Genomic DNA, 26,786 nt, shown 5'->3' with positions numbered 1-26,786 from the left:
TTTATTCCTTTAGGCAACAGCTACCGCTATACAATGGCTGCCCCAAGGACAGCTGGTCTGACTCATTATGGCAAGATGAACATTATAAATGCACAATTATTAACCTGTTGTGCTCCACAATGATACTTGGTGTCAGTCCCATAGATTGGAGGATATTGGGCCCTATTCTCACTGCCTGCTATGGTCATTACCTCCAGATTATCTGCAGTCCAGGCCTGCTGAACCCTTATATCACATATGTTGCTTAGCACTTCCTTGAACTTGGTATCCCTTTATAGTGGTCACCTAAATGCACAGAAGGCAGTCTGAATATGAACCAGGCTGGCTAGGATCACGGTAGACCCCTCTCACACTCTTTCTCCAGGCAATATTATTCGAGGCTACCTGGTATCTATTACCTAGCCATGACCTTTCCTTAGCATAGACACGACAATGCTAGGGAACACCCAGGATCCAAAGGTGTGTGGAGCATCTCAGCTGGTGTTCACACAGGTATCAGCTCACCTGAGTTTCAGAAAGAACTCAAAGGTACCCAGCAGGTAAATGGGCAAATTCTGGCTATAGGAGAGATTATTAGTGAACTCTATCAAATCTATTTGAAGCAGTGTAAGACACTGCTGCCAGAGGTCACCCTCCTCACAGAAGAGGCCACAGATGAACTATGACTCGTTTGCTTCAGATGCTTGGAGCTCTGACTAACTGAACCACTCTTGAGCAGCCATGGTTTACAGCATGGTCTTTCAGTGTGACTAAGTAATGCACCAGGGAGCCCAGGCATGTGCTCACAAACAGCTCCAACAGTTCTGCAAATAAGGTGAGGAATGCCTGCCCTGCAATCCCAGGAGGCAGCTGCAGCTCACACAGATGTAAACCGGCTGTCTCAGGTCAAGTATTGCTCCTAACTACGGCAGAACAGGGCTCAGCATGGGCTGCAGGGCAGCCTGAAGTCTAGTTAAGTACCTGTCCTGTGGAATTGGCACCAGCAGAGTTGCATTTTCTCTTGTATATGCACAGCTACTTTAAATGTTAACTTAGGCGAGTCTATGCAAACTGCAGTTTCAACTCTGGAACGTTCTTGGGACAAGTTAAACTTCTAAGCACAAATTGTGTTGTTTAACTACTTCTGACTGCGGCCCCCTTCTGGGTGCTGACACGCAGCCCAGTGTCTTTGATATGTCTCTTCACATGTGACCCTGCTCCTTCATTACATAACTCCAGGAATTAATGACTTCACACTGTGTGTCCAGCAAAACATTTAAATCTGCAATGCTACATTGCTTCCACAGAAAAGCTCCCAGAATGAGAGATCACAGCTGGCCACAAGCCAGGGTAGGCACCATGCTCACTGTCCCGTCTGTCTCCCTTCACATGCTGTACCCTCACCCACTTCACTGTCTTAATTTGCTAGTCCCTGTAGTTGTCTTTCTGCCCTTTCTGGGAGTTGGGGGGGATGGCTGCCCATCCTGAGGGAAAACCAGTACGAACAGGGCCCATCAGCTGGAGGTGCTCTGCTCAGAGTCCTTGCTCAGGCCCACATTAAAATTTTTTGACACTTTAATGCTCACTTCCCCTCTTGTCATCATCTGTTGTTCTGCACAATTATTTACTTCCTGGTTTCTTTTTCTTTGGCACCCCCCTGCCCTTTCCAGGAAAGCTCTTTGGACTTGTTAGAGTTAGACCAATAGGGGAGACCAGTAGGAACAGAGACCATAAACAAGGGCCCAGGAAAGACTAAGAAAAGGGTAACAACCATATATGATACTTCTCCATGTAATCTCCCCCAATCTCTATTTTCGGCTCTGGGACTTTCCTGACTTCATATGATTTGTCTAATAAGCAATCTTTAATATAGCTCTATCTTGGTTCCTCACTGAGAAGTATCAAGTTTTTCTCTAGCTAGATCAGAAAGTCAATGTGATAAACAGGATGCCCTGTGGAGTCAAAAGGGCAAATTTGGGAGTACAGAAAAAGCAATGGAGCCCTGGCATTTCTGAAGAAGGCTGAAACAGAACAGATGTTTATCAGATACAGATGTAAAACTGTTCCTGATTCCAGAAGCCGCAGAGGACCAGATACCATTATTAGTGAAATTAGGTCCACTGAAGAAGACAATCATCTTGCTATACTTTACTGTGCCTAATAAATAATAGTTCTGAAAAACAGCCTGCAGTACAACAGCAGATGTCTAAAATAAAGAGATGGCTCACTAGGCAGAACATCCAAGCAAAGCTGGGGAGAAGGGGAGTGCAGGCTCACACCAGAACTGTGCCTATCAACCAGCTACACACCATGGGCTCAAGTCTTTGAGTGTGAACTTTGTTGTGTTGGACAAGTCCCAGAGAAACACAATAACAATATTATGGCAAAAGAGTTGGTGTGATTACTAGTCAAGCAAACAGGAGGAAAGGTGTTTTTTAGCTCTCTGTACAGCATTGTTGAGTCCAGTATTGGAATGTAGCATCCAAAAAAACAGAAGAGGGAATACACAGAAGGGCTTGGAAGTTATTAAGGGCCTGTAAAAATGCCTTGCAGTTACTTATACTTTGTTCTCTTTCATTTACCAGCTAGAAGATTAAGAGGGGACCTGTTTATATTTAGAGGAAGAAAGTATAAAATACAAGCAGGTTCTTCAGTGTAGCCGAAAGAGGAGATATATTAACAAATCCCTAGAAGCTAAAGCAAATAAATTCAAATTAGAAACCAGGTGCAAGTTTCACAATGACAATGATTAACCACTGGAAGAAATTATCAACAGAAGTACTTGACTCTCCACCTCATAATATCTTCAGATCAAAACTAGATGTCTTTCTGGAGGAAGTGCTTTAATGATATATGGGTACTTTAGTGAAATATAATAGCCTGTAATATGAAGGAAGCCAAACAATGATCTAATGGTTCTTCTGTCTTTAAAACCTGTGATTAGCAAAATATGAGGATTTGTTGTTTAAATAAAAAAGACAGATATCATGAGTAGAAGATTCATATGATGGGGCAAGTAGAGGGATTGGGTCAAAGTGCATTTGTGCTCTGGTGACCCATAATTACCAAATGAAATCTGAGGTTGCCATCAGCCCGCACATGTTGTATCAGTGTCAGGACGTACCTAGCAAATACAAAAGCAGGTATTTGGCCCCACTTACAAATTAAATTGGATGTAATGCAAAATCACAGAAAACAGGCCTGGAACCAGTTGTGAAACAGATTGCTTAGTCCATCCTACAGTGACATGCCAGGATGAATTACATGTAAATTCATCCTAGGAAGCAAGACAAATGTGTGTTCTTACAGCCCCTAATCAGGGTGATTTCACAGTATCTCCAGAAAATGTTTCTTTGGTATCCCCTTAGTTATCCCTGTCACATTATCGATAACCTGTTCTACAAAATAAACACCACCATCAGCCGCAGTCTTCTTGCAGATCACATTTGCTAAATTACCGTTGACTTCTGATTTTTTTTCCCAGTTGGCCTCTACCTTTCCTGAGATGTGAAAACTTGACACAATATTTCAGAATGTTTTCACCATTACTGAATAAAGTGGAAGGGTTAATACTGTGTGTTTACTCTAATGTAGTGTAAATGAGAGTGCTCAGTATGACTGTTCATAATAGTATGACTTCATAGATTCTTGTGAACTTTACGATGCTTTGTAATCCCAAACTTTTATTGTAGAGCTGCTAGTCATTATCCATCTATGTTTATTCTGCTGCATATCCCTAGATGAGTGAAATGCTTGTTCTTACTGACTTTGAGCTATATATTTAAAAGACGTGTAGATGGGTGCTTAGGGACACGGTTTAGCGGTGGACTTGGCAGTGTTAGGTTTACAGTTGGACTCAACGATCTTAAGGGTCTTTTCCAAGCTAAATGATTCTATCATTTCAGGATATTTCTCAAATTTGGCAAAAATATTTTGAATTCTGATCCTTTCCACTTAAATGTCTGGAATCTCTCCCAAAGTGGTAATATTTGTGTAATCAGCAGGTACACAGACTATTTCACCATCCAAATTATTACAGCTGTAGAGTTGTGTTTGATAATTTTGACAGAGAAGCATTACAGATAGTGCAGAAAGTAGCATATGAAAGGGAGAGGTACAAGAGATGTTTTAGAAGGGAACAGCACAAAACCTAAATTATGCATTTGAGCAACTTCACAGATCAAAAATATGACACTCCTCCTTTTAAGTATCATTCTTTCATAGACTTCACGAAGAGGTGAATTTTATGAAACTATGCTCTTTGAGAATGATTAGTTTTTAGATACACATTTGTAGTAAATTACAACTTTCTTTGCTGAACTGCACCAATGTATCGACTCATGTTTGTTAGACCCCAAGAGACATAATTTCACACATACCGTAAAGGGAAGCAGACACTCCTGCTGGTTCTGCACCACGTAGAGGCTCAGCAGGGGAACACGGCAGGGGCCTATCAAACTGCATGCCAAACAGAGAGTGTTTTCCAGAGCTTCAGAAAGTACAGAACAAGTGTTGGTCCAGGAAGGTGATGTGACATCCACAATGAGAATCCGTGATGGCTGCTGGCAGTGTACTTTAGTAGCAGGAAATGTTCTCCGTGTTTCTGAGAGTAATCTTCTGGAATTCATGGCTTCTGAACATGGGTATTAGATGTCCAGTTATCCATCTGCATCTGAACAGGAAAAAGGAACAAATAATAGCAATCAGTGAGACTCTCCCTTTCCCATTCTCTTGAAAGCAACCTGAGACAGAGCAGACAGTAATTAATTAGTCTCCTAGAGCTTTCTCCAAAGCAGTCATTCTCCATACTCTTAAGATAAACCCACACAAAGAGAAGGAAAAATGCATACGGTCAGAAAACAAAACAGTTCAACTAAAGAAAACGCATAGCAGATACACTCTTGCAACTGGAGCAGTTAAAAATGTTAATAGCATAGCCATGCCCAGCCCATGGATGAGCTGTGTGGTATGTCGTGTGATCCCTCAGCATGGCTCAGGTGCGTGGCATCAATCTCCAACAGAGAAGTGATCTCCAGCAGTGGGTGGACAGCAAGACTTTGAACTCCTACTTCTGCAGTGGCCAAGTGATTATACCCAAACGTCCTAAGGAGAACACAGTCCCCACTCCTTGATACTCAATATGAGACAAGTAGCTGTCATATACAAGAAAGGCCAGCATGATGCAGCAAGAAAATATTGTATATACATAAATTTAACTTTGTGGTTGGTGGAGAACTGACCTTTATCCTTCAGAGTTTCTAACAGCTGTGGTTTGCTTTCTGCACTGACAAAAGCCTCAAGGAATGCAGCACTAAGGTTGCCCAGCAGTACCTCATACTATTCAAGAACACGGGAGTGCTGCACGCCTTAAAAAAATCTGTAATGTCAGAAACTCCAACAGAAAGTATTTTCAGCTAAACACCAGCTTTGATTCCCAGAGCTGGCTGGAGATGCTGGGAATGCTGTGCAGGGAGGCGGCTGTGCTTCATGTGTCACAGAGCTGTGCCAAATGACGCAGAGATTTGTTAGCACAGCTCGTGGTGCTGTCAGTGTTGCAGGTGACGGCTTGCACAAGGAAGGAAAGGAAAGATCAGGGCTTCTCAGCTTCCAGGTCCTGTGTGGGAAGACAGGTGGTTCTTGATGTAGTGCCCTGGGAGACCCCGGATCCCTCAAGGCACACGAACAGAGTGTGTGGTTAGGATACGTTTCTCCCACATCTCTTTTAGTGTTTCCTTTCAAATATCCACACTTTCATCCAACACCACCACTACGTATCTTTGCATGCATAAGGCTCAGTTGTTGCTGCTTTGAGAGACGTCCCCACAATCTTTTAAGAAAGTTTGACCGTTTCTGTGAAACAGTAAGCAGAGAAGAGCGAGAAGCAAACAGGGGTGTGCTGTCAGGTCTTGTGTTTTTCCTGTGCCTCACGTGTATGAAACAGAGGAAACCACTCAGCCTTGAGCCCAGAGCGAACACCTTGTAGTTTGGCTCAGAGGTTTAGAGGCAAAAGTATTCACATGCACTCATCCTCAGACCCTGAATATGATGTTTGTTCCCCGCCCCCCCCCGGTTTTCCTTCAATGCATACATCTTAAGCGTAAGAGTCAGCATTTTCCTGTTAAAAAAATCCTTTTTCTTCCTTCATCGTCAACAAAGATCCTGCCTAAAATCTTCTCTTCACTAAACCTAAACATATCTGCACAAAGCACTCAGTGCTGTTTCTAAGTTTATAGAAAAAGCTTCAAGAATATGTCTCGATCTTCATAATAACAGTAGTATGTAACATACAAGTCTACTTGTGCCCAGAAAAGTGTTTGTATAATTGCATATACCTCCTTAATATGAACTAGAATAAATTCTTTCTTCCTACAGCTGTGTAAATCCTCAGTAGTCTTAGTGAAAGTTTGAAGCGACCCTGGATTTACATAGTTGGGCTCTGGTCAGAACCCAGGCCAGTATGCATTCCTGTAATTTGTGTGGTATGCTCAGCTGAGACAATTAACTCTTGTATGCTCACCAAGGAGACAAGCTACTGTATTTTCTACAGCCTCCAGCACTTTGGAGTAAGAATTTCTGTAAGTCTTGAAAAGAGCAAGAAATGCATTTCTATTTGATTGAAGTATCACCAGAAAAAACCTCTGTATTTCTAGGATGTCGGTGAAAGCAAAACTGAGTGATCACAGATTGAATTTCAAAACCGAGGCTAACATTTCAGAAGTGGTGAAAATGTTATATATATACAGATCATGTACATATGTGTAGGTATCTTGCTATGACTAGTAACCTGATACAATTTCATTGGAAAATGAAAAACTGCCAGATACCACTTTAATCAGTGTCTCTTCTGGAGCTTTACAATCTACAGGAGTTTACTAAATTACTTCACTGAATCGAGGAAAATATTTGTCTCTCTGCATTTTTTGTGATGAGGCTTCATACTACTGAACTCTGCAAGCCCCCAGTGCTTTCTCAAACAAGGAAACAAAACCCATGTGGCAGTCAGAAATCTAGGAGAGTTGGGTCTTTGATGTGCATTGGTTTCAGAGAGAAAAATGAGCCTTGATTATGAAAAAGATACAGTTTTCTTAAATTTGAATGAATTCTCTCATTCTTGACACTGTACAGGACTATGCTTATTTTAAAATGCTTTTGCAAAAAGGATCTCTCACCAGCTATGCTCCTTATCAACTGAATGAATTTAATTTCTTCATAACTGTGGTGTCTTAATTAATCTCTGCTTAGCAATATTCATATGATTTTTCTGTACAGTATTTGACACACAGTGTAAACTGCCCACCTCTCTCCCAGCCTACACCAGTTACACTTAGCTGTGATGAGGCTGGATAACTGAAGAATTCAGTATAATAGTCTAACTGGTTGCTATGGTAAAATCACATCTTCATTTAAGCAGCAAGTGAACTGTCAGAGAGCCTGGCCTAAGGGATTACACCACAATTCAGTGTGCGTAAGTGAAAACCGTTAGTTCTAGCAGCTGACATGACAGTAACTTATTGCTCAATAAAACAGAACTTACCAACTGTCAGAGCTAGCTGCTAACGGTGATGTACATTTTGCTCAATGCAAGAAGACATACATTTTTCAGAACTATAAAGACAGGGACGGGAAGAAAACTTTGCCATATTGAGTGACTTGTGAGTGCTGATGACATTCTGCTGTTGCATATTATCCCATGTGCTCAATTTGCTCCAGTTATACAAAACCATTAAATAACATTGAAGTCTAAAAAAACATAAATGAGAGGCAACACCAAAGCCACTGGTTAAAGAACACTACGGATAGGCTCCATCTTCTTTCTAATATAAGAACCAGCAAAACTTGGATCCAACCTTACTCTAAGTGGGAAGAAAAAACCAAAAATGTGAATAATAAGTTTAAGTTAAGAATGCCTTACTGGGTAGCTAAGCCCTACAGTCCTACAGCTATAAAGACAACTACTTTGACAGCAGTCTGTTTACAGAGAAGTAGGGAGTAAAACCAAGAAAAAAACTGAGATGCGATAATAATGAATACAAGCTATTGGCAAGGAAATGCACAGAAAATGGTGAACAAAAGGCACCAACAAATGGTAACAGTCAACAGGTTTATAAAAACTTACTCTGTAAATTATTGAAGAACAAAGGCTAAACACTTCAAGAAGAAAAGACAATCTTGAAATAGTATAAATCTGCAATTAGCTTATAAGGATATGATTTTTTTTAATGATGCAGAAAAAGTGTTCAATAAATATTTTGATCTGCATTTAGAAAAAAGCACTGATAACTAATGATTCTTTTTTCCATTAGTGGTTAGGGCAGATACTGACCTGCAGCTGCTAAGACTGTGAGGTTTACATTTCAGAAAGGGGATCTTTGTGCACAGAAGCTCTTTGAACCATTGCTGTTAACCTTTAACTCATCTCAGAGCTGTGCAAGTTCCAGAGTAACCATGTTCTTGTTTAAACAAAGAGCATGCAAAACTATTCAGACGGCGATAGCCTATCTGTCATAATGTACATACCAGGCAAATTCATAGAAACAGTGATATAATGCAGTCAATATCAGATTTTAAAAACAGTTGCATAATTATGCAAAATAGATCTCATTAATCAACAGATTTTAGTAGGATTACGTATAGGTCTAGGTGGTCAAGACAGGAGCATCAGCAGAGTATAATTTGCCTCTATGAAGCATTCAATTTAAACACACTTGCTTTTAGTGACCATATTACTATAAAAAGCACGAATCCCCTCAATTAATAGAGTAAGAGCTCATTAATGGAGAAATTGCAGATATCTATAAAAGAGGATTATTCAGTAAAATGTTTCCATTACAGTTATACAGCAATCTATTTTTTACTTAATTAAGTAGAAATCAGATGATGCACAAAAATTTACCTCATCAAATGTATAGAAGACAGAACACTGACACTGCAAAGAAGACTCATTTATAAATATATCATTTATATATATTTTATGACATATATATCATTTATAAACACAGTCGTTTATCAAACTGGGCTAATCTGCATACTATGCATTCTAATATAGCCAAATGCAACTAACCAAAAGAGCAGCAGAGGTAGCCAAAGGTAAGAGCTTATGTCACCTTCAAGTCAGGAAGTCCCCGAACTGCAGGGAGAGAGGCCGGGAGAGCGGTCTGCAGCAGCATCACTGCAGGCTCATCCTCTTCCTGCACTCCCCAAAGCATCTGCCTCTGGGCCACAGGTTCATGGAGGAGACAGATCGTGGGTTTACCCTGTGTCACTATTTTCATATATTTATCATCTGGAGTTTCAAAGTAGCTGGTTTAAAAACGTGCCATTTTCTGAGTAAGCTTCAAGACCCTGGGAAACATGAATATTCTCATGTGGAAAACAGATCAAGCTGCACAAATAAGTGGGTTTACTAGATAAAAACAGAGCAAGACATGGAGAAGCCTGAGCTGTGAAGTGGCAATGCAGTGTGGATGGCCTCTGGTGTGTAACTTTTTGTCTACCTAGCCTAGAAAGGAAGGCATTTATTAAAAAAGGTCAGGATGAACAGAAGAATAAAAACAACCAAACAAAAAAAAGTTAGCATAAAATCAAGCTACTGAAAACAAAATTATTCAGGATCCTATATAATAGGTAATAGTAATAAAATAGTAATGTCTTACATTACATGTTTTTCTATACACCAGTGCTATAACCAATATTAAATAAGTGGCTTCAGGCTTGTGCTCTTGTTGATATAAAATCACCAAATCTTAGTAAGAATAGTCACTTTATCATAGTGTTAAAATCACTCATTATAACCTTACATTTTTTTTTCCTTAAAAAGAAGGGGAATTATAACATTATAGGAGTTTAGAAAAAGGCATTTTTTAATTCTGAATCACTAAAAATGATGCAGCAAATGGTTGTGAATGCTTATCAATCAGTGTGTTGACAGATAAAGCAAAACAAGGACAAGCTGATGCATAATGCATATGCCCAAGTGCCCCTATAGAACAACGAGCCAACTCATAAAACCCATCAACAATGCTCTGAGGAAAGCCATGTTATCATGAGGGACTCCTGTTTGACTGATGTGTTGGAACTCTCAGAATTAAAACTTTTTAGGTATTGTAATATCTTTTTGATGAGATTATATATATGATTAATGAAGCCTCATAGGGCATACGCTCTATCTTGCCTGGCATCTTGATTAAGAAACTAGAATGATATGAAGTCAACATACACATTAAACAGATAAAAACCTGCATAATTCATAAGCCTCAAAACCTAACTGTAGACAGGCAATCATCACTGAGGGCACTTTAGCAAGTGCACATGAAATCATGAGATACATGCACGTTATCAGAGGAGACTAGCACTGTCCTCCATACTAATGCCTTATAGACAGGCCCACTTTCATTTCCTTCTTTCTGCTACTCCCTGACACAAGGCATCCTGAATCCTCTTCAACGCAATGAAACAGGATGGAGCAAAAGGGGACTGTTATTTCCCTTCCATCACACCTTGAAATATCCTTTAACAATAGTCAGGGCACTTTTCTGAGAGGTACGATATCTTATGTGAACTCCTCACCCTGAGAACAGCATTGAATCCAGACCTTGCACATTCTGAATGTCTTTTCTAGCCATTAATCCAGTGTACGAAATGATTAGTGGCAATAACCACATCAGCTTCAGCAGAGGAGTGATCTCTTCTTGTTTTTTGAATACAGCAACTTAGTTAATGGAACCAGGAGAGAACTCTGGTATGTGCATCCTCAGTGGAAGCAGCTGCCTCACCGTAACCCAGACCTGAGCATTTACATGCCAAAAAGGGCAGGGTTTAAGACACCACTTTCCCTTCTCTACTTCCACACGGCCAGCTGAGGTAAGTCCTTGCTCAGGGTTAGAACCCAAAATCTAACACCGTGGTCTGGGTTCTGCTTTGATTCTACACAGGATCTTCCCAGCCCTGACTGAACAAGGCTTGCACCTGAACGACCAAGAGCAATGCTGAAATCACAAACGTCAGACCAAAGCAGCCGGTCTTCTCTTTCTCCAGCAACACCAAATTCTGCTGGACTGTGGGGACAGCAAGAGGCTGAATCAAACAGAACTGCTGCAAGGAGGGTTTCGGGAAGGAGGTTTGGAACAGCTGTTCCTCTCAAATATGCCCCGGGGTAGGCAGAAGCTGGTAGAGAAGGGCAGGAAGACATCCTCGCAGATCCCGAGGCCCGCATCCTCACAAGTACACACCAGCCTGTGGCGCAGATCGATTCCCCAGACGCTACAGCCTCCCTTCCTCGAGCTGTACCTCGAGCTGATGCAGCTCCCCCACGAGCTGTACAGTAACACGGAGGACCTAGTAGGAGTTAATGTTGTTTCACAGCATAACTCATGGCTAGATTAACAAAGGAAATCCGCAGTTTGGCAGGGGACAATGCTGTAGAGAGCAGCCAGCCCCCTCCTCCAATCTCTCCCTCTTCAAACCGCTTTCCTCTACCAAATAAAAATTGGTGCAAGAACAAAGGACAAACAAAGGGTCATCTCTCAGCTCCTGGGCAGAATCATGTAGCAGGGGCTGCATCTCCTTACTACTTCCTACCGCCAAAGCACCTGACACTCTTTTGAAGGCTGCACATTATGCTGATGGCCAGCTGCAATTTATCTCCAGTGGTATGATTTCAGGTTACGCTAGAAGGAGTCCCATGATGTCACGCTGTATTAGGAATAGGGGACTAGTCAGTGGAACTTCAGTATCACAGTTAGCATGTCACGCACTTTCCTTAACTGGCCAAGACTCACTTTTAAAGTAGTGGGGCTTCCCATCCCACTGCTTCTATTGACAGACTGCTCCTAAACCTCAGTGCCCTAGTGGTGAGAAACCTTCCAGTAATTATCATCCTAAACATGTGGGGTCTTGCCATTTTATACCATCGTTCTTGTGCCAGCATTATCCTTTCCTTCCATAACTTTTCTTCTGCCTCATTATTTGCACCTTTTACATATTTGTAGACAAAAATCATACCCCTGCTCAGCTTCACCTTGCCCTTCAAGAGCCACGGCTTTTCTAGCTGTAGCTCATAAAACAGGCTCTGTATTTCCCCCATTATCCTAGTCACTCTTTTCTGCAGCTGCTCCAATTTAAACATTTCTGTACATATTTCACTTCCATTCATATTTTATTCAAATTACACAAAACATTTGATGGCATCTCACAAATTTATAATGCAACTGATACTTCCCCATTACTACTGAATGGCATTTGTCATATATGACAACAGGGAATACGGAATACTTTAAACTCAGATGATAAACCAAAGCGCATAATTTAGTATATGTATTTTTTCAATGGCTTTCAGTGTTGCTAAGGTGTAGTTTAGGATTTTTCAAGTCTGGAAATTGTCCTCGAGAGGTTTTATAAAATAACCAAATTTTACTGGACACAAGTGGCAGAAAGCAGAATTTATGCGTTAATGATGTGCTAATAACAAATCTTGTTAATCAAGAAAAAAATCCGTAGAATACTAATGTATGCCCGGTGTGTTTAGATCGCGTGCTACAACCGCAAGCCCTGGTGGTATCCCGGATGTGACCTCCGAGTCTCCAAACTGTAAGTCTCACCGTAACATTCTTGCAGGTTACTATTTCCTGTACTATTTTTGTAAAGGCTTCAGAAAGCAATACTACCTCACTGCCGAGCGCTGGGACCGCCCGCTCCGAAGGGACGCAGTGCCCAGCCGCACCCCCGCACCGCCGGAGGCGCCAAGGCGCTGCGGCAGCCGCTGTCCCCGCGGCCGGGTCGGTGCCGCCGCAGGGCTGCGGGAGCGGCAGATCCTCCCCGCTCTGCCCGCCGGTGCCACCGGAGGAGGGCGGACGGGTACCGGGCGGGGTCACACAGCCGGGCGGGCTGGGGGAAATGGCGGGAACAGCGTCTGCGCCGCTCCCCAGGAACGGGCCCGCGGCGCCACTTGGGACAGATCAGCGAGTCCACCCGATCGATCGCCCGACACTGCCAAGGCCGCGCCCAAAGCACCTCCCTGAGCGCCACGGCCGCAAACACGGGGCGGCGGGTGGAGGGGCCCTGCCCGCTGTGGGCGCGGCCCTGCCCGCTGGGCGCGGGGCCCTGCCGGTGGCCCGGGTATGGCCCTGCGCGGGGAGCGGCGCCGGGCCCGCGGGGCGAGAGCAGCCCTGCCCGGGCGGCCGGCGCCGCGGTTACCTGCCCGAGCCCCGGCCGACGTGCCCGGCAGCGGCGCGGCGATCCCGGCGGACGGGGGGCTGAGGAGGGCTCCGCCCCGGCCCTCAGGCGTGGGGGGGCGCGGGCGTGCCGAGGCGCGGGTGGGCGCAGGCCGGAGCTGGGGACTGGGCGGGGGAGGAACGGGCGGTGGCTCCTGCAGCACAGTGGCTGTGGGATTGGCCCGTGCCCTTGCCCTCTCATCTGTGAGGAAACGGATGCTTAAAGGAAAACCTGCATTTTTCAGAAGGGATTTTAGTGTAAGAATAGCTGCTGGAGATCTCAGGCTAAAATCAGTAACGACACTTGCCATCTCAGAACATTATACATTAATTTATAAATTCAATATGTCAGTTAAATAATAAAACTAAATCAAACATGCATTGAATCTCCGTTACATGCTGATCCCCCATCAGGCATGTTCCTGATCAGATGCTGCAGCAATCTGTTATCTCCCATGCCTTTATCGTTCATTTGAACAGGTGTTTCTAGTCATTGTGGATGAAGATTACAGATAACAAAATAACCAGAGCCAGAAATAATAATAAATATCAGCTGGAATAGAAATATGTAGGTCTTATTTGCAGGGTGCAGCATATTTCTGGGAAACAAGATAATTTGGATCATGTTGAAAATTATAGTGTCAGGGAAGGCAGCTGGTCTGCCGATAACCTGATTGAAGAAGAGTTTGACCTTGACAAGGTAGCGGTGTACCCTTGAGATAAGGAAGCTATGCTTAAAGCAAATAACTTCCAAGGAGCTGCTGACTACCTAGCAGGATGAAGCAAGCAGGGAGGAAACTGCTAAGGGTTATCCAACGAGAATGTTAAAAACAACTTTTTGACCAATTATACTGTAACACTCTGGCACCTGAAATATATAAAAATGCATGCTTTTAGTAATAAGAAACTAGCCACTTGTTCAACCGTGTGTGTGTGTGTGTGTGTTGCTTTGTCCGTCTCTACAGCGGCATGTGGTGACCACGACGTGTGACGACAAGGTGCAACAAAGCCGAGATCGTGACTTGGCAAGGCCGGGGTTCGGGATTCGCAACTTAGCCAAGGTGGGCTGCAGGTCGGCGTGCAGCGGAGACGGAGCCCGGTGAAGCTGAGAGCAGTGGGAACCTGCTTGGTCTGGACCTGAACTTCGACACCTGATAAAGTGAGCCACCTGGAACGGGACTGTAGCCATGGGACAGGACTTAACGAAAGAAGAGGAAACAATACTGTCTACATGGAAAGCATTACTTCAACGTAAGGGTGTTTAGTGAATACGGGCTAAGGCGAATGCTCGTTTGGAGTAAAATGCACGGATTTGAAGCAACAGCTGCCACGGCATTTAGTGTATCAGCGTGGCAGGCAGTAGGGCAAAAATTGTGGGATGCAATTTCTAAAGGGTCAAAAGATGCATCAGAATTGGCTACTATTTGGCGGCTGCTGAGTGAGACTCTAAAAGAATGGAAAGAAGAGCGGGACAGTAAGGAAAGGGAACTAGAGGCAGCAACTGCTGAGACAAAGGAAAAATGCTCTGTAAGTTTCCTTTGGACTTGTTTTGTCGCAATAGCACCTCTGCTAAGATCTCTGTTCCCAAAAAAGAGCATTCTTTTTCTTCTTTATGCCACCTAGGGTGCCTCCTGAGACCTTCTCTGTGTACCACAGCCCTGTTTTAGCTCTGTAGCGGGCTTGGATTCTCTCTCATGCCCTCAGAAACCCATCCTCAGGTGTGTTTGTACCTCAGAGCACTCTTAATCATCCTCTGTGCCATCTAGGGTGTCTCCATTTGGTCCCTGCCTCCCGACGACATCTGTACTGTTCAGATCCCCTCCAGACTTCCTCCTCATGTCCCTGAGCCTTCTTTGGTGCCTTTGGCCCAATCAGGACCTCTCTAAGGGTGTCATGATGCTTATCGATGCCTTCAAGGATGCCCCTAGCAGACTTCTAGCTTTGTAGCAGACCTCGCAGCCATCTCATTCCCTCAGAGGGCTTCCCGAGCGTTCGTGCTATCTGTGACCCAGCCCAGTCAGTCTGTCCTCTCTTCCCTCTAGCCGTGCCTCTGTTCGTTCCCTGGCCCTCTGATGACGTGTTTACTTGGTTCAGATCCCCTCGGGATTTAATCGTCATGTCCCCAGTCCTTTTTCTGTCCCTCTGGCTCCCTCGGGACACTTCTCCTCCCAGTCACGATGCCTCCCAAGACCTTCCTTGTGGTCCGGTTCCGTCCTGTAGCACTTTAGGTGGGGCCATCTTTGAGCCGCACACGAACTCATTTGTTCCTCTGTGCTAGCCAGGATTCCCGTGTTTAGTTCCCAGCCACCCAAGACCATCTGTACTCTGCTCAGGTGATCACCCGAGTTCCTCCTGGTTGTCCCTCAGCCTTCGTTTATCCATCAACCCCGCCCCCACGATCCCTCTCCTCACAGTCGCAGTGCCTGCTGAGACCTCCCTCGATCTCCACAGCCCCTTGAGGCACTCGATCTCCTTTTCTCTCTCTCTCATTCTGTCAGAGCCTCACTCCTTTCTTTGCTGTGCAGCGCTCCTTTTTCTTTCTCTCTGCCATCGAGGGTGTCTCCGCTTGGTTGTTCTCTCAGTCATCTGTAGTTTGCCCAGATGCCCTCCTGAGACTCCAGGGCCCTCGCTGTGTCTGCAAGGCTTCTTTTCTTACCGTGCTCCCTCCTAACTCCTCTGCTCTCTATAACGATGTCTTCCGAGTCCTTTTGCGTACTCCACCGCGCTCTTGTGGCACTTCATCACCCTTTGGATTTTGGTTTTTGGCGCTCTTCAGAGCACTCTTCTCTTACTCTCTGGCGTGTCAGCCTGCACACGTATGTGGGTTGGAACTGCCCTGCCTGGGGGCACAGCGATGTCGGTCAGGGGAAGAATAGCACTAAGAGTCTGTAGTTAATGTTGATTTGCCTGGACTGTTTAGGTACAGCCCGTACAGCCCCCTCGCAGCAAGCAGCCCTCAGCAGCAGGCAAGGATGTCACGGGGATGACCGGAGCTATCTGGGAGAGGCTGCGGGAGTGGTAGTTGAACAGATGGAATCTCAAAGGTGTTAAGGCTTGTTTGTGTAGGGCTTAATGCTGTTTTGGTTTTATGGTTTTTTTTAATGGCAGGCTGTAATGAGACCCTAGACAGTGTTCCTACATGGAGTCAAGAACTCTGGAATTGTTAAGCTGTCACTCAGCATCCAGGTGACTTGCTTAAAAGTTTTTTTCAGATCCAGAGGGACAATATATGCACCAAAGAGTGACAGAGGCAGCGAGCAGGGCACTGTAAGAAGGTGGGTCAGCGTGTGGTGTCGGAGGAGAAGACGTGACTGGTTGCTACATGACTGGCTTATCGGTTTGGGGGTTTTTTTGTTTTGAAGGTGCAAAGCAGGATATCGGCACCGGAGGTGACTCGGGCAAGGTGAGACGCGTGGGCTGAAGTAGCAGTTGTTTTTCATGTGTCGTACTGTTGGTGAAGCTAGAAGCATCTCCTGTTGTCTGTGTCTTACAGGTGGTACCCAGGCCTCGACGTGGTGACCGGTAAATGTCAGAGGCAGGGTGGGTGAGCGGCCAAGGTAACGGGGCAGGAGATGGCAGTCGGTGTGGGCAGGCTGCAGGTTCAGCTTGTGCCTCTCGCTTTGGTTTATGCAGGTGCCACATGTAGGCTGGGAGGGGCGAAGCCGCGTGCCGCTGAGCAGTCCAGGACAGCGAGGCAGTTGTCGGCTGGGTCAGGGTTTCTGTGCAGAGAGTCACGTGGCAGCTCGATGAAGCATTTCTCTTTGGTTTTGCAGGAGCCGGGCACGCTGCCTTTGGAATCGGACGAGCGTTTGAGGTGAGCTGGGTAGTAGAGAGCAGGAGCACGGGGCTGGTGATTTCTCGCAAGCACAGTGGTAGCTCTCTGTCTTTTGGTATCGTAGGTGCCACGGGCCACGCTGGCCGCAGCGTCCGACACTGGACTCTGCACAGAGCAGCTGAGCGGAAAGCCCCGTGGCTGTTGAGGTGGAGGGTGTTGTGGCAGAGGTGTGTCAGCTGATGTGATGCTGACTGCTGGCACTGTTGGTTTTTTTGCAGATGATGAAGAGGAACCTGGCAGCTGCAGGAATGTCCCGGTTAGCTGATGTGGTTTTTGTTGATGGATTCAGACCCCCGGCCCTCTGAAAGCTGAGTTGAGGGATGAGGGACCGCTGCCCTACAGTGTCTAATCTTGACTTCAGTTAGAAAGAGACTTTACAAAATGGAAACCTTTCTCAAGGAAGTTTCATTTTATGAACTCTCCGTCAGAGTGGATCTTCAGAGATGATGTATTTGGCAGTAGTACTCTTGGGTGGTGCAGCTGGCCCGACGTCCCTGCTAATTATGGAACACACCAAACCCGCCCCCCCCCCTGTCAAGTTGTCCGTGTGTATTTTGGAGATAGACAGTCTAATGGTATCAGCTCACAGCTGGGCGAGTTCAGGGAATGCAAAAGGAAAATCAAATACTTACACATCTAATAAAAACGCTTCTATAAGCATATGCCCACCTTTACACTAAAGAGTGAAGGACTGAGCTTTATTCTTTATTGTTTGTTTTACCCTTTAAAGTTTTACACTTCACTTCTGATTTTATTGACCCAGCAAGCAGGATGTGCAGCAGCAGCAGCAGCAGCAGCGCAAGTGCCGCGGCGGTCGCGGTGGATCCGTCAGCCGTAGGTTGTGATGATGGTACGACCTCGTCCTGCAGCCTCGCAGGGTTCCCTCCCTGCAGCCCTGCTGTAAGGACGGGATGAGACATTCCGACACCAGCAAGAGCGTTTGTTTTTATGGGCAGAATGTGCTCGGGATCATATCGATCGGCCTTGCTGGTGATTTGAGGAGTTGAAATCGCTCCGGCCTTGCCAGGGTGTGTTGTATGTGGAGCTGACCTGTTCACGCAGAGTCTTCCCCGAGCTCCACTGCTATTCCGTCCCTTCTTCTGACAGAACTTTCTTCTGTGTTAGTTTTTCAAGATGCTGGAATAGGATTTGGGGTTTTTGTTTTTCAGGTGTGTTGTTGTCAGCATCTTCTGATCCTTGACAGGTCCGCCCGGCCAGGTTTGCCTGGCGGCCGTTAACCCCCTGACCACGGGGCCAGCCCTGTGTCGCTGCCACAGCACAAAAATACCCCAAGCACCCTGATTCAGGGTCTGCAACGGGAGGGAAAAAAAACAGGGTTTTTTGGGAAAAAAGCTTCAATTTGGGGCTCCTGGGAAAGCCAAACCTGCCTGGCTTGGTGCAGCTGGAGAGCAGAAAACCCACCATTTTCATGCACAAAACCAAAAATCACCAATTTTGATGTTGTGGAGAAGTGCTGAAAAAAAACCAAAATGGAGTATTTTGGAAAAGCAAAAGCCCCAGTTTTTGTATTACAGAAAAGCAAATAAAAACGCCAGACCCAATTTGGGGAAAATCTGGGGTGAGACGGTGGCTGTTTGAGGGGCATTGCTGGGGGTTCTCTGGTGTGGATTATCCGGTGAGGGTCAGTTCTCCAGAGTGGATCATCTGTTGGGGTTGTCCCAGGTGAGTGATCTGCTGCGGGTTATCCCGGGTGGACTCCCTGGTGCGGGTCATCCCCACCCGTGTCCCCCCACGTGCATTTCTACCCACACGCAGACCCCGCTGCCGTGTCTGCCCCAGGTTCCCCCCCGCCCTGCGTGAGGTTTTTTTCCCCCACAAAAGGTGGGTGTGTGGTGGTTTTTTCTTTTATTAAACTATTTGTATCTCAACCCATGAGTTTTCTCACTTTCCCCTTCCCGTTCTCTCCCCGTCCCGCTGGTGGGGGGTGTGAGTGAGCGGTTGTGTGGTGCTCAGTGTCCAGCTGGGCTCAAACCATGACATGAGGTGAGTTGCCAGCCCTGCCCGGCTGATGCTCTAGGCTCTCCTTGTTATTGCCACCATCCCGATGGGCCGTCCTTGTTCTTCACTGCTGTTTTCTAGTGCTTGTTGCTCTGTAAGCAGCAGCGCTCACGCTGTGCCCGCAAACCCGTCTGCCGACCTCTGGGACGTAACTCTGCCAAAGAGAAAGAGCTAAACGGCCCCGGCACAATCTGCAGCCGTTCTGCCTCTGAAGGGAACCGCCGGCCCTTCTCCTGCCCCTTCCTCTGCCCAGCTGGGCTGGGAAAGTACAGTTGTTGCAGAAGCTGCTACACACCCTGGGGTTCCTTCTTAGGTTCCTTCTGTCGGCTTTGCCCTGTGTCTGGGCTGCCGAGGCCATCGACTGCGCGTGGGACACAGGCAGTCTGGAGAGCTTTAGCCCAAGTCCTTCCTCTCCCATTTGGGCAGCAGCAGTTCTGCCGCTGCTACAGGCAGCCGCTTTCTCGGGGGCGAGGGGCTGGTACGCCAACAGGCCGCTGCCCGCTCCAGTCAGAGGAAGAGGCTGTTCTCCGGGCACCAGGCACAGGGCAAGCGGAGGGACGTTCTGCGCTGCCGATGGCTCTTCCCGAGGGAGCTGTGCTCTGGTTTTAGCAGAAAAAGGTGTCGGTCCCAGGCAGCCGCGTATGGCTGTGCACAGCTATTTGGCCGGTGTCTTGCTTGTTCGAGTAAAGGCATATTTCTTGCCTTGCAGTCCTGCTGACAGGTCAGACGTCCGAGTTACAAAAGCCTTTTGCCATCAAAGCAAGATGACCGCTCGATTTCCACCAGCACTGTATGTCAGCTGTGTTGCTAGCTGAAAACAGCTGGCAGGCCAGGAGATAGCTAGAGGGGTCTCAATTAAAGAAAGCGAGGGTTGAAGTGCGTGTTTTAAGGAGGTGAATCAGGCAGCCGAAGGCACTGAGCTGCTCACCTGACCCAGTGGCAGAAGAGCCCCTCCAGCCGACCAAGTATTGCGTGTTGCAGGCAGCAAAGTGCTCGCTGGCGGGAGCGGCAAGGAGCACGGGGCTCCGCGGCTGCCCGGAGCAAAGACGGACCCTCCCGGGCTCTGCGGTCCCCTGCTGAGGACATCTCCCAGCCCAACGGGCCTCTCTGCTTTCCCTGCCGCCCGGCTCGCTGCGCGCTGGAGGGCAGGCTGGGGAGGAACTTTGTGCGGCGTCTCTTCTCGAAGGGACAGGCCCTGCCCAGGGAGCCTCGTGTGGATGCCGGGGGAGGAGAGCAGAGCACCGGTAGCCCAGAGGTGAGGAAAGGTGCAAACAGCCCCGCAGAGCCCGCGGGTCCCCAGGGTGTCATCGCTGCTGTGCAGCTCCGCCGCTGGCACCGGCTCTGCTCGGCCGTGCTGTTTGCTGCTGAGTGCGGCCGCCCCCCTGGCACAAAGCAGCTTTCCGTCTGTGCCCTGCTGCCTTCAGCACCCGCTGTGCTGCCGCCGGGGTGAAAACTCTCTCTGCAGTGTCTGCTGCCGGCGCTGCCGGGGCCGGGGAACGCGAGCCCGGTCCGCCCGGGGAGCAGTTGCCGCGTTGGGATGGTAGAAGGGGGCTGCTGCGGGCGTCATTTCTGCTGCCGGGAACTGCTCCGAGGGGCGGGATGGGGCGATGGCGCCGCCCGGCGGGCAAATGTCGGTACTGCAGCGCGGGGCCGGGCTGGCGGAGCGGCGCATCTGTTTGCCGTGTTCTGTGCTGCCACCCTGTGGTTAAAGCCGGGTACTGCAGCCCGGGTACCGCGCCCGCGCACGGCCGTGCCCGGGGTCATGCTCGGGAAGAGCCGCCCCCACTCCGTGCGCGCTGTCGGCGGGTGCTCGGGGCGCAAAGCGCGGAACTGCAGCGCCGATGCCGCCCGTGAGCAGTGGCCGGGGGCGATCTACGGCAATAACGGTCAGTGCTGCTGCCTCTTGCCCTCTTCCAGAGGCTGCACTGAGGACACGCTGCCTGGCCTTAATCCCGGTGCTGGTCGCTAGAGTTACCGCGGGGAGGGGGGGAGCGTGGGCCGGGCTGGAGGAGCCCCAGGGGCGGGCAGTGAGGCTGCGGGCAGCGGCCCTTCCCTGTCCGGGGCGGTGCTGGAGGAGGAGCCGGTGCGAGCCGAGGGAGCAGCAGAGAGAAGGGGAGCGGGGCCGCGCGGTCGGTCGCCTGGCGGCTGCCGGATAAAGCCGCGACGGGGGGGCCGCGCGGTGCGGCGGGACCGGCGGCAGAAGCCGCTCCGGGTCGGGGCCGGGCGGCGGCGGCGCTTCCCGGGGCCGCGTGGGCCGGGCTTCCGGGTGCGTGGGCGACGGGCGGGCGCTGTAGTCACGTGAGCGGGGCTTCCGGTCGGCCATGTTGGCTCCCCGGGGCACGCCGGGAGCTGTAGTTTGTCGGCACTCGGCTGCCCGGCAGCTGCGTCGCTCCCGCGCGCGCGCGGCACGGCACAGTCCTCGCTACCGGCGCGGCCCCACGGCGCAGGACGAGGGGCGGTTTTGTGGCGGGTTCGTGCGGTTTCCCGCGGGCTGCCCGCGGCTCCCCCAGACCGGTGTGCCCGTGCCCCGGCAGTGCGCATGCGCGGTGGCGGCTCCCGGAAGTGCCGCAATCCCCAAGCGCTTCCCAAAGCTGCCCGTGCGTCTCTGGGAGTGCAGGGCTGTGGAGTGGCTGCATTCTCCCCTCCCCCACCCCCCCCCCCCCCCCCCCCCCCCCACCCCTCGGCATCGCCCGTGGGGACTGCGGAGGGGGTCAGAGAGCAGACGGGGTGAGCTGTGCCGTGGGCCAGAAATGGAGGCAACGTTTTGCCTTCCTGTGGCTTGAGAACAGACGCGTGTGGCTGATTGAGGGGCTCAGAAACAGACGGAGTTGTGTGGCTTTGGGCTCAGAAACAAAGGTCAAGTCGTGCATTGTTTGGACTTGAGAAGCAGCTCAGCAGGCAGGTTTTGGGGCTCATAAAGAGGCACTAAGGCAGCTGGTTTGGGGGCCAAAAGCAGAATGCAGTTTGGCTGGTTTTGCAGGCAGGTGAGAGGTGGAGGGTTGTGGGAGGGTCCTGGGGGCTGCGGGGGAAAGGAGGGGGTGGGTGTCGGGGTGGCATGGGACCCCGAAGCTTGGGAGGCCGGCGTGCACCAGGCCAAACTCCACGTCTGCGGTGACTGGTGGCGCTCTGTCTTGCAGGTGATGGAGAGGAACCTGTTGAATGCGGGAGCATCCCAGTGAGATGATGTGCTCCTGATGAGGATGGATTCTGGAGCGTGCTCTCTGAAAGGTAAGTCAAGGGGCAAAAGCCGTGGGTAGGGTGGGGCCGGCAGAGGCTCTACCATCAGGGCTGTGGAGAGGACTATTTAGGCTTCCTTAAGTCTGGGGGAAGAGAGCAGGGTCTGTCCCACAGGACGTGCATGTTCTGGCCTGTGTCTGTGTCCTCGTGTCGTTTGTGGTGTCTGTGTTCTGTCTTGTATGCGGTGCCTTCCCCCCGTCTCTGTGGTGCCCCGTGGGCTCTCTGCACGGGACACGCACCTTGGTAGGTGTCCATGGGGTCTGTGATGCCTTGCTGTGCGGTGGGAGGTGGAAGGTGGGGCTCCGGCCATGTGCGATCTACAGCAATAATGGTCAGTGCTGCTTCTTTCCCTCTTCCAGAGGCCGTGCTGAGGCTGCGCTTGTCTGTTCCTGCCCTGGGGTGCTGTTGACTGCGCCCACCTCGGGCTTGTGTGAGGTATCTCTGCCTGGCCTTGCGCTTCTCACGGCACGGGGGCAAAAAGGGACAGGCGGAGGCCTTCCCGGCTGTGGACAGCAGACAGGAGCTGCCGCGGCTGAAGCTGGAGAGACCAGAGAAAGCGGAAGAAAGAGAAAATCAAGACCATCTGTGCAGCACCCGCCTCCCAGTGCAGGAAGAGAGAGCCTGCCTCTCTGCGTGAGGAAGGAGCCCTCTTCACAGTCAGACCGCCAGCGTGCACCCAGGGTCTGCGTGCGTCACCCCAAGCGCGGTACGGCCGCGTAGTGCGCGAGCAAGCGAGGCTGCGTGTGTCGGAAGCCTGGTCTTGTAAGAGTGAGAGACACCCGCGTATTCTTTTAGGGTAAGGACAGCCAGGCGACTGGAGTTTCAGAAGAAGAAGAGGGGCAGGAGGAAGGAAGGAGAAAGAAGCATCTGACCCGTCAAATTCTCCCGGCAGTGCCAAGAACGAGAGCTGCGGTGAGTCCTGGGCCTTCAGGGCCCTGTCACACGTCTTGTGCGTCCCGGTCCTTTCCTGCCCGTCACCTGGACCTCTTTTTTCCATGCTGCTGTTATTTCTGCCGCCCCCGCCCCTTTCCTAGGCCTCTCCTCTTCTTTATTCTTCTGTCCTGCTCCCCCTTCCTTTCTCGCTTTCTCTCTCTTGTCCTACTGCTCCCTTTTCTCATTTCTCTCTGTGCTTTTGTCCTGCCTCTCCCTCCTTTTTTTCATCTTCCATCTCTGCGCTTAGCGTCGTCGCTTTTTAAATTTTCATTCTACGTCTTTTAGTTTGCTGTCGCTATTTCGTGTTTCCTTAGTGCTGCCGCTTTTTAAATTTTCTTTTCTGTGCCTCTGTTCTAGTTCGGTATCCCTGTGTGATCATTTTTTCCTTTATTTCACCAACACCTGTTGCTTTTAAAATGTTCTTTTTCCCTTCAGTGAATTTTTAGTGAGTTTTTCTCTTTCCTTAGTGCCCTCTCTGTCTTTTTAAATCGTCCCCTCTTTTGTTCGCTGTGGCTACTTTTTAGTTCCAGAGCGTGGTTGGACCAGATGACCTGCAAGAGTTCCCTTCCCACCTCAAACCGTTCTGCAGTTCTGGAGTCACAGCTGTCACATCCAGGGCCGTGAGCTACCACAGGCGTGAGAAAGTTGCCCCAGGCTTCAAGGCCATCCCGAGCGCCTGCTGCTTTACTCCGGCCGCAGCGCTCCTGAAGAAGAGGAGAAGGTAATTTTGCAGTGGTCAGGGCTTTTAGGGCTCAGTGGTCGTGCTCAGTGGGTTGCGTGGTTGGGTGGTTTGAAGGGACAGTCCGAGAGGGCATCTGAAATGCCCTTGCAGGGTGGAGGGAGGCAGGAAAGCGGGGGGTGGGGGTGGGGGGGGGGGGTGGGTTAGAGCTGGCAAGGGACTGCCCCGGGCTGGGGGGTGGTGTGCCCGTGGGTGCCAGTACCTCAGCTGCTGTGTCGGCATTGCGGGAGCCGTGGGGGTCGTGGACTTTACTCTGCCTCCCCCCAGAAAGCTCCGGCTGACGAAGTTATGCCACAACAGAGACTGCAGCCGTCAGCACCACGGGATGCTGATAATGACCAGCACAGGCCTCGCTGAACTGTCGTTTTCGCTGCTGCTTGCAATGGATCTGCAGTGGCCTTTGATTCGCGGAAAAAGACTCTACAACTCGAAATGGAGTTATAAAGCAGGTATGTTTTACTCCAGCCGGGGTGCAAGGGGATTTCTCCACAAACCTTGCACACCACCAGCACATTTTACCAAAACGTTACAGAGTGTGGATACACTTATTCACTGGATTACATAACACAAACATACATATGCATGAGTAAGGCTGGGTTAGTTCTAGAGGCTGGTGTCAGCAGTTTATGTTATCTTTGCACCTGCGCATTGCCTCCTGGGGGGCGTCTTCGGGGTCTTTGGGAGGAAGGCTCGTAGTCTTTCTCACCTTGTTTTTTTCCCCGGAGCATGCGCAGATTCTCTTAGCCAATTTCTTGAAAAACAAAAATGTTTTTCAGCCGGTTTACTCATGCTATCTTATTTAAGGGAAGCAATGAAACTTCTACCATCCGTATATGGCTATCTTTACTCATTACCGAGGCCCAACTAGTTAGAGCATACCTGTTCCTCGAGGACAAAAACATGATATTTTGCTGAACACTGCAGTTCTTGGTAGATTTTCACAGTAAACTGCTTTGTTTTGATGAACACGGCAGTCCTTGGTAAAATTCCACAGAACAGTCTGGGCAAGCAGGATTCTTAGCAATATTAAAAAATACTATAAGTAGTACTATAACTTGCTAGAAGTAAGTAAATAAGTTGCTAAGCAGCTTTCTATTGCAGATTTAGAAAAACGACAGATTACTTCCAGAACGAACTCGCCCCCCCCCCGCCCCCAATTTTCCTGTTTGGCCAGTCAGTAAACCAGAGGGGGAGGTGGCGTTGAACAGGCCATTATGGGCATTTAAGTGCTTAAATAGAGCCCCATTGTCAGCGGCAGACCCCAACAATGCAGCCTTAACGACTAGTCCCTGCACGTCCTTGGCTGGCAGTGCTACATGTCAAAGACATGGTTTTTCCCTTAGGGGAAGAAGGCAAAACAAAAATTTGCATTTACATGGGAGGGTAGCCAGCATACCTTTACCAGACTCCCAGAGGGGGGTAGAAACAATCAGAAATGCCCCAATCTAGAAAAAAAATTACAACAGCTTTGTAATGGGTACTTTAGGATATTGGAGAAAACAGGTACCTGGATTCTCCATTGCCTGTCCACTGTATTCGCTTTTACAAAAAGGAAAACGGTGGAGTTGGCATTCAGAACATGAAGAAGCGATTAAAACTCTGATACTCGAATTAAAAACATATCTAAATTACAAATGCCTATTAATACTTGACCCACGAGCATTACAGCAGCCATTTGAACGTTCACCAATTTTAGATGCACCCCCCCTACCTCTAGCATGGGATGCTAGTGACAACAATGGAGTAAAAGAAACTCAGTACGAGATGGATTTATCCTGCATCCTAAGGGGTAAGCTGTTCAGCCTTCCCCCCCCCTCCGCCCCGAGACAGCTCTCTTTTCTTTCCTTGAAGAACATCGATGGTGGGAAAACTTATCTGGATGGTCACCACCACCAACAGGACTGTTCAATTCCATGTTTCACTCGGTCTGATTTTCCTAATTCCAACTTTAATATGTTTACTACTTCTAATAGTATTGTATATTAAGGTTTGGAGGATGATTAAACAGATCACTCAGTTACAAAAGCATCCCTGTGTGTATGCTTCCCTAAAATAATTTTTTTTTAATAGCAGCTAATAAAACACAAACTTGCCTTCAATTATAATTGGATTATGGCATCCTCTGTTTATAGGCATAGAGGCAAGAGGCAACCACACTGTCGCTTGTGGGAGGCATTGGCCTGTCAGCCTTGCACAGCCTCTGAGAAATAGCTAGGCTTTGATGAAAAACAGGCCTTAGAAGAAAGATAAGAAACTGCTGAGTAGTGCCAAGGTGGCAGGGAAAAACAACAGACAGCTGCAACACTGAACTGTGGAAAAATACTGAATTGTGAGAAGTTACTGCTGCGAAAACAGCGCGTGAACGAGAGGGTGATTGGTCTGCACAGGGCATGTTAGAGTGGTCTGATGCTGATAGGAGAAAAGGTTGGTAGCTGTCTAATTGCTGATTTGGTAGCTATGAAGTAAGAGCTTTACTGACAGCATCCCAGAGCATAAGTATGTACCATTGTAACAATAAAGTCTCTTTTTTCCTTCCGGACTTCATGGAGAGTCCGTGCCTCAAGTTGCCTCAAATGGTGCCCCGTGTGAGGCGGCGATAGGCGTGATTAGCTTGGATCACTGCGGTGGCAAACCCCACAGAACTTAGGTAGCTGCTGAAAGGAAGCAGGAGCCGGCATCAGTCACCGTTGCAGTGTGAGCAAGGTGAGCTGTGGGGAAGCGATGGGTAGGTCAATACCCTCGGAAGAAAAGTCAGTGCTTGCACTGATGGAAAGACTGTTAGCTAAATATAAGGTGCATATTAATCTGCATGCCTTGAAGAGAATTTTAAAGTGGG

General features: G+C 48.6%; 2 protein-coding genes across 4 annotated transcripts in view; one reads left to right on the top strand and one right to left on the bottom strand.

Annotated features, from left to right (window-relative positions):
* M1AP (meiosis 1 associated protein) overlaps window positions 1-14,154 on the bottom strand; it is a 45,297-nt gene extending 31,143 nt beyond the window's left edge. The window contains exons 1-2 of one of the 3 annotated variants that reach the window (XM_074865270.1): window positions 13,171-14,154; window positions 4,359-4,651 (exon numbers count right to left, since the gene is read on the bottom strand). In XM_074865270.1, the coding sequence (XP_074721371.1) occupies window positions 4,359-4,607 (249 nt within the window). In that variant the 5' untranslated portion in view covers window positions 4,608-4,651; window positions 13,171-14,154. Of the gene's footprint in view, window positions 1-4,358; window positions 4,652-5,219; window positions 9,894-12,641; window positions 13,040-13,170 lie in introns of those variants that run through there. The other 2 variants (XM_074865271.1, XM_074865272.1) reach the window with 2 other exon arrangements.
* A 6,649-nt stretch (window positions 14,155-20,803) lies between these two features.
* Window positions 20,804-26,489, top strand: LOC141942912 (uncharacterized). The gene is made up of 6 exons (XM_074867069.1): window positions 20,804-20,927; window positions 22,917-22,984; window positions 23,074-23,190; window positions 23,736-23,932; window positions 24,218-24,399; window positions 25,647-26,489. The coding sequence occupies exons 1-6, from the start codon at window positions 20,804-20,806 to the stop codon at window positions 25,934-25,936; spliced, it is 978 nt and encodes a 325-aa protein (XP_074723170.1). The 3' UTR covers window positions 25,937-26,489.
* Window positions 26,490-26,786: the final 297 nt, after the last annotated feature.

Source organism: Strix uralensis, chromosome 4 (assembly GCF_047716275.1).
Source record: "Strix uralensis isolate ZFMK-TIS-50842 chromosome 4, bStrUra1, whole genome shotgun sequence".
Lineage (NCBI taxonomy): Eukaryota > Metazoa > Chordata > Aves > Strigiformes > Strigidae > Strix > Strix uralensis.
The sequence above is the reverse complement of the archived record's forward strand: the minus strand, read 5'-3'. Positions and strand labels throughout refer to the sequence as shown.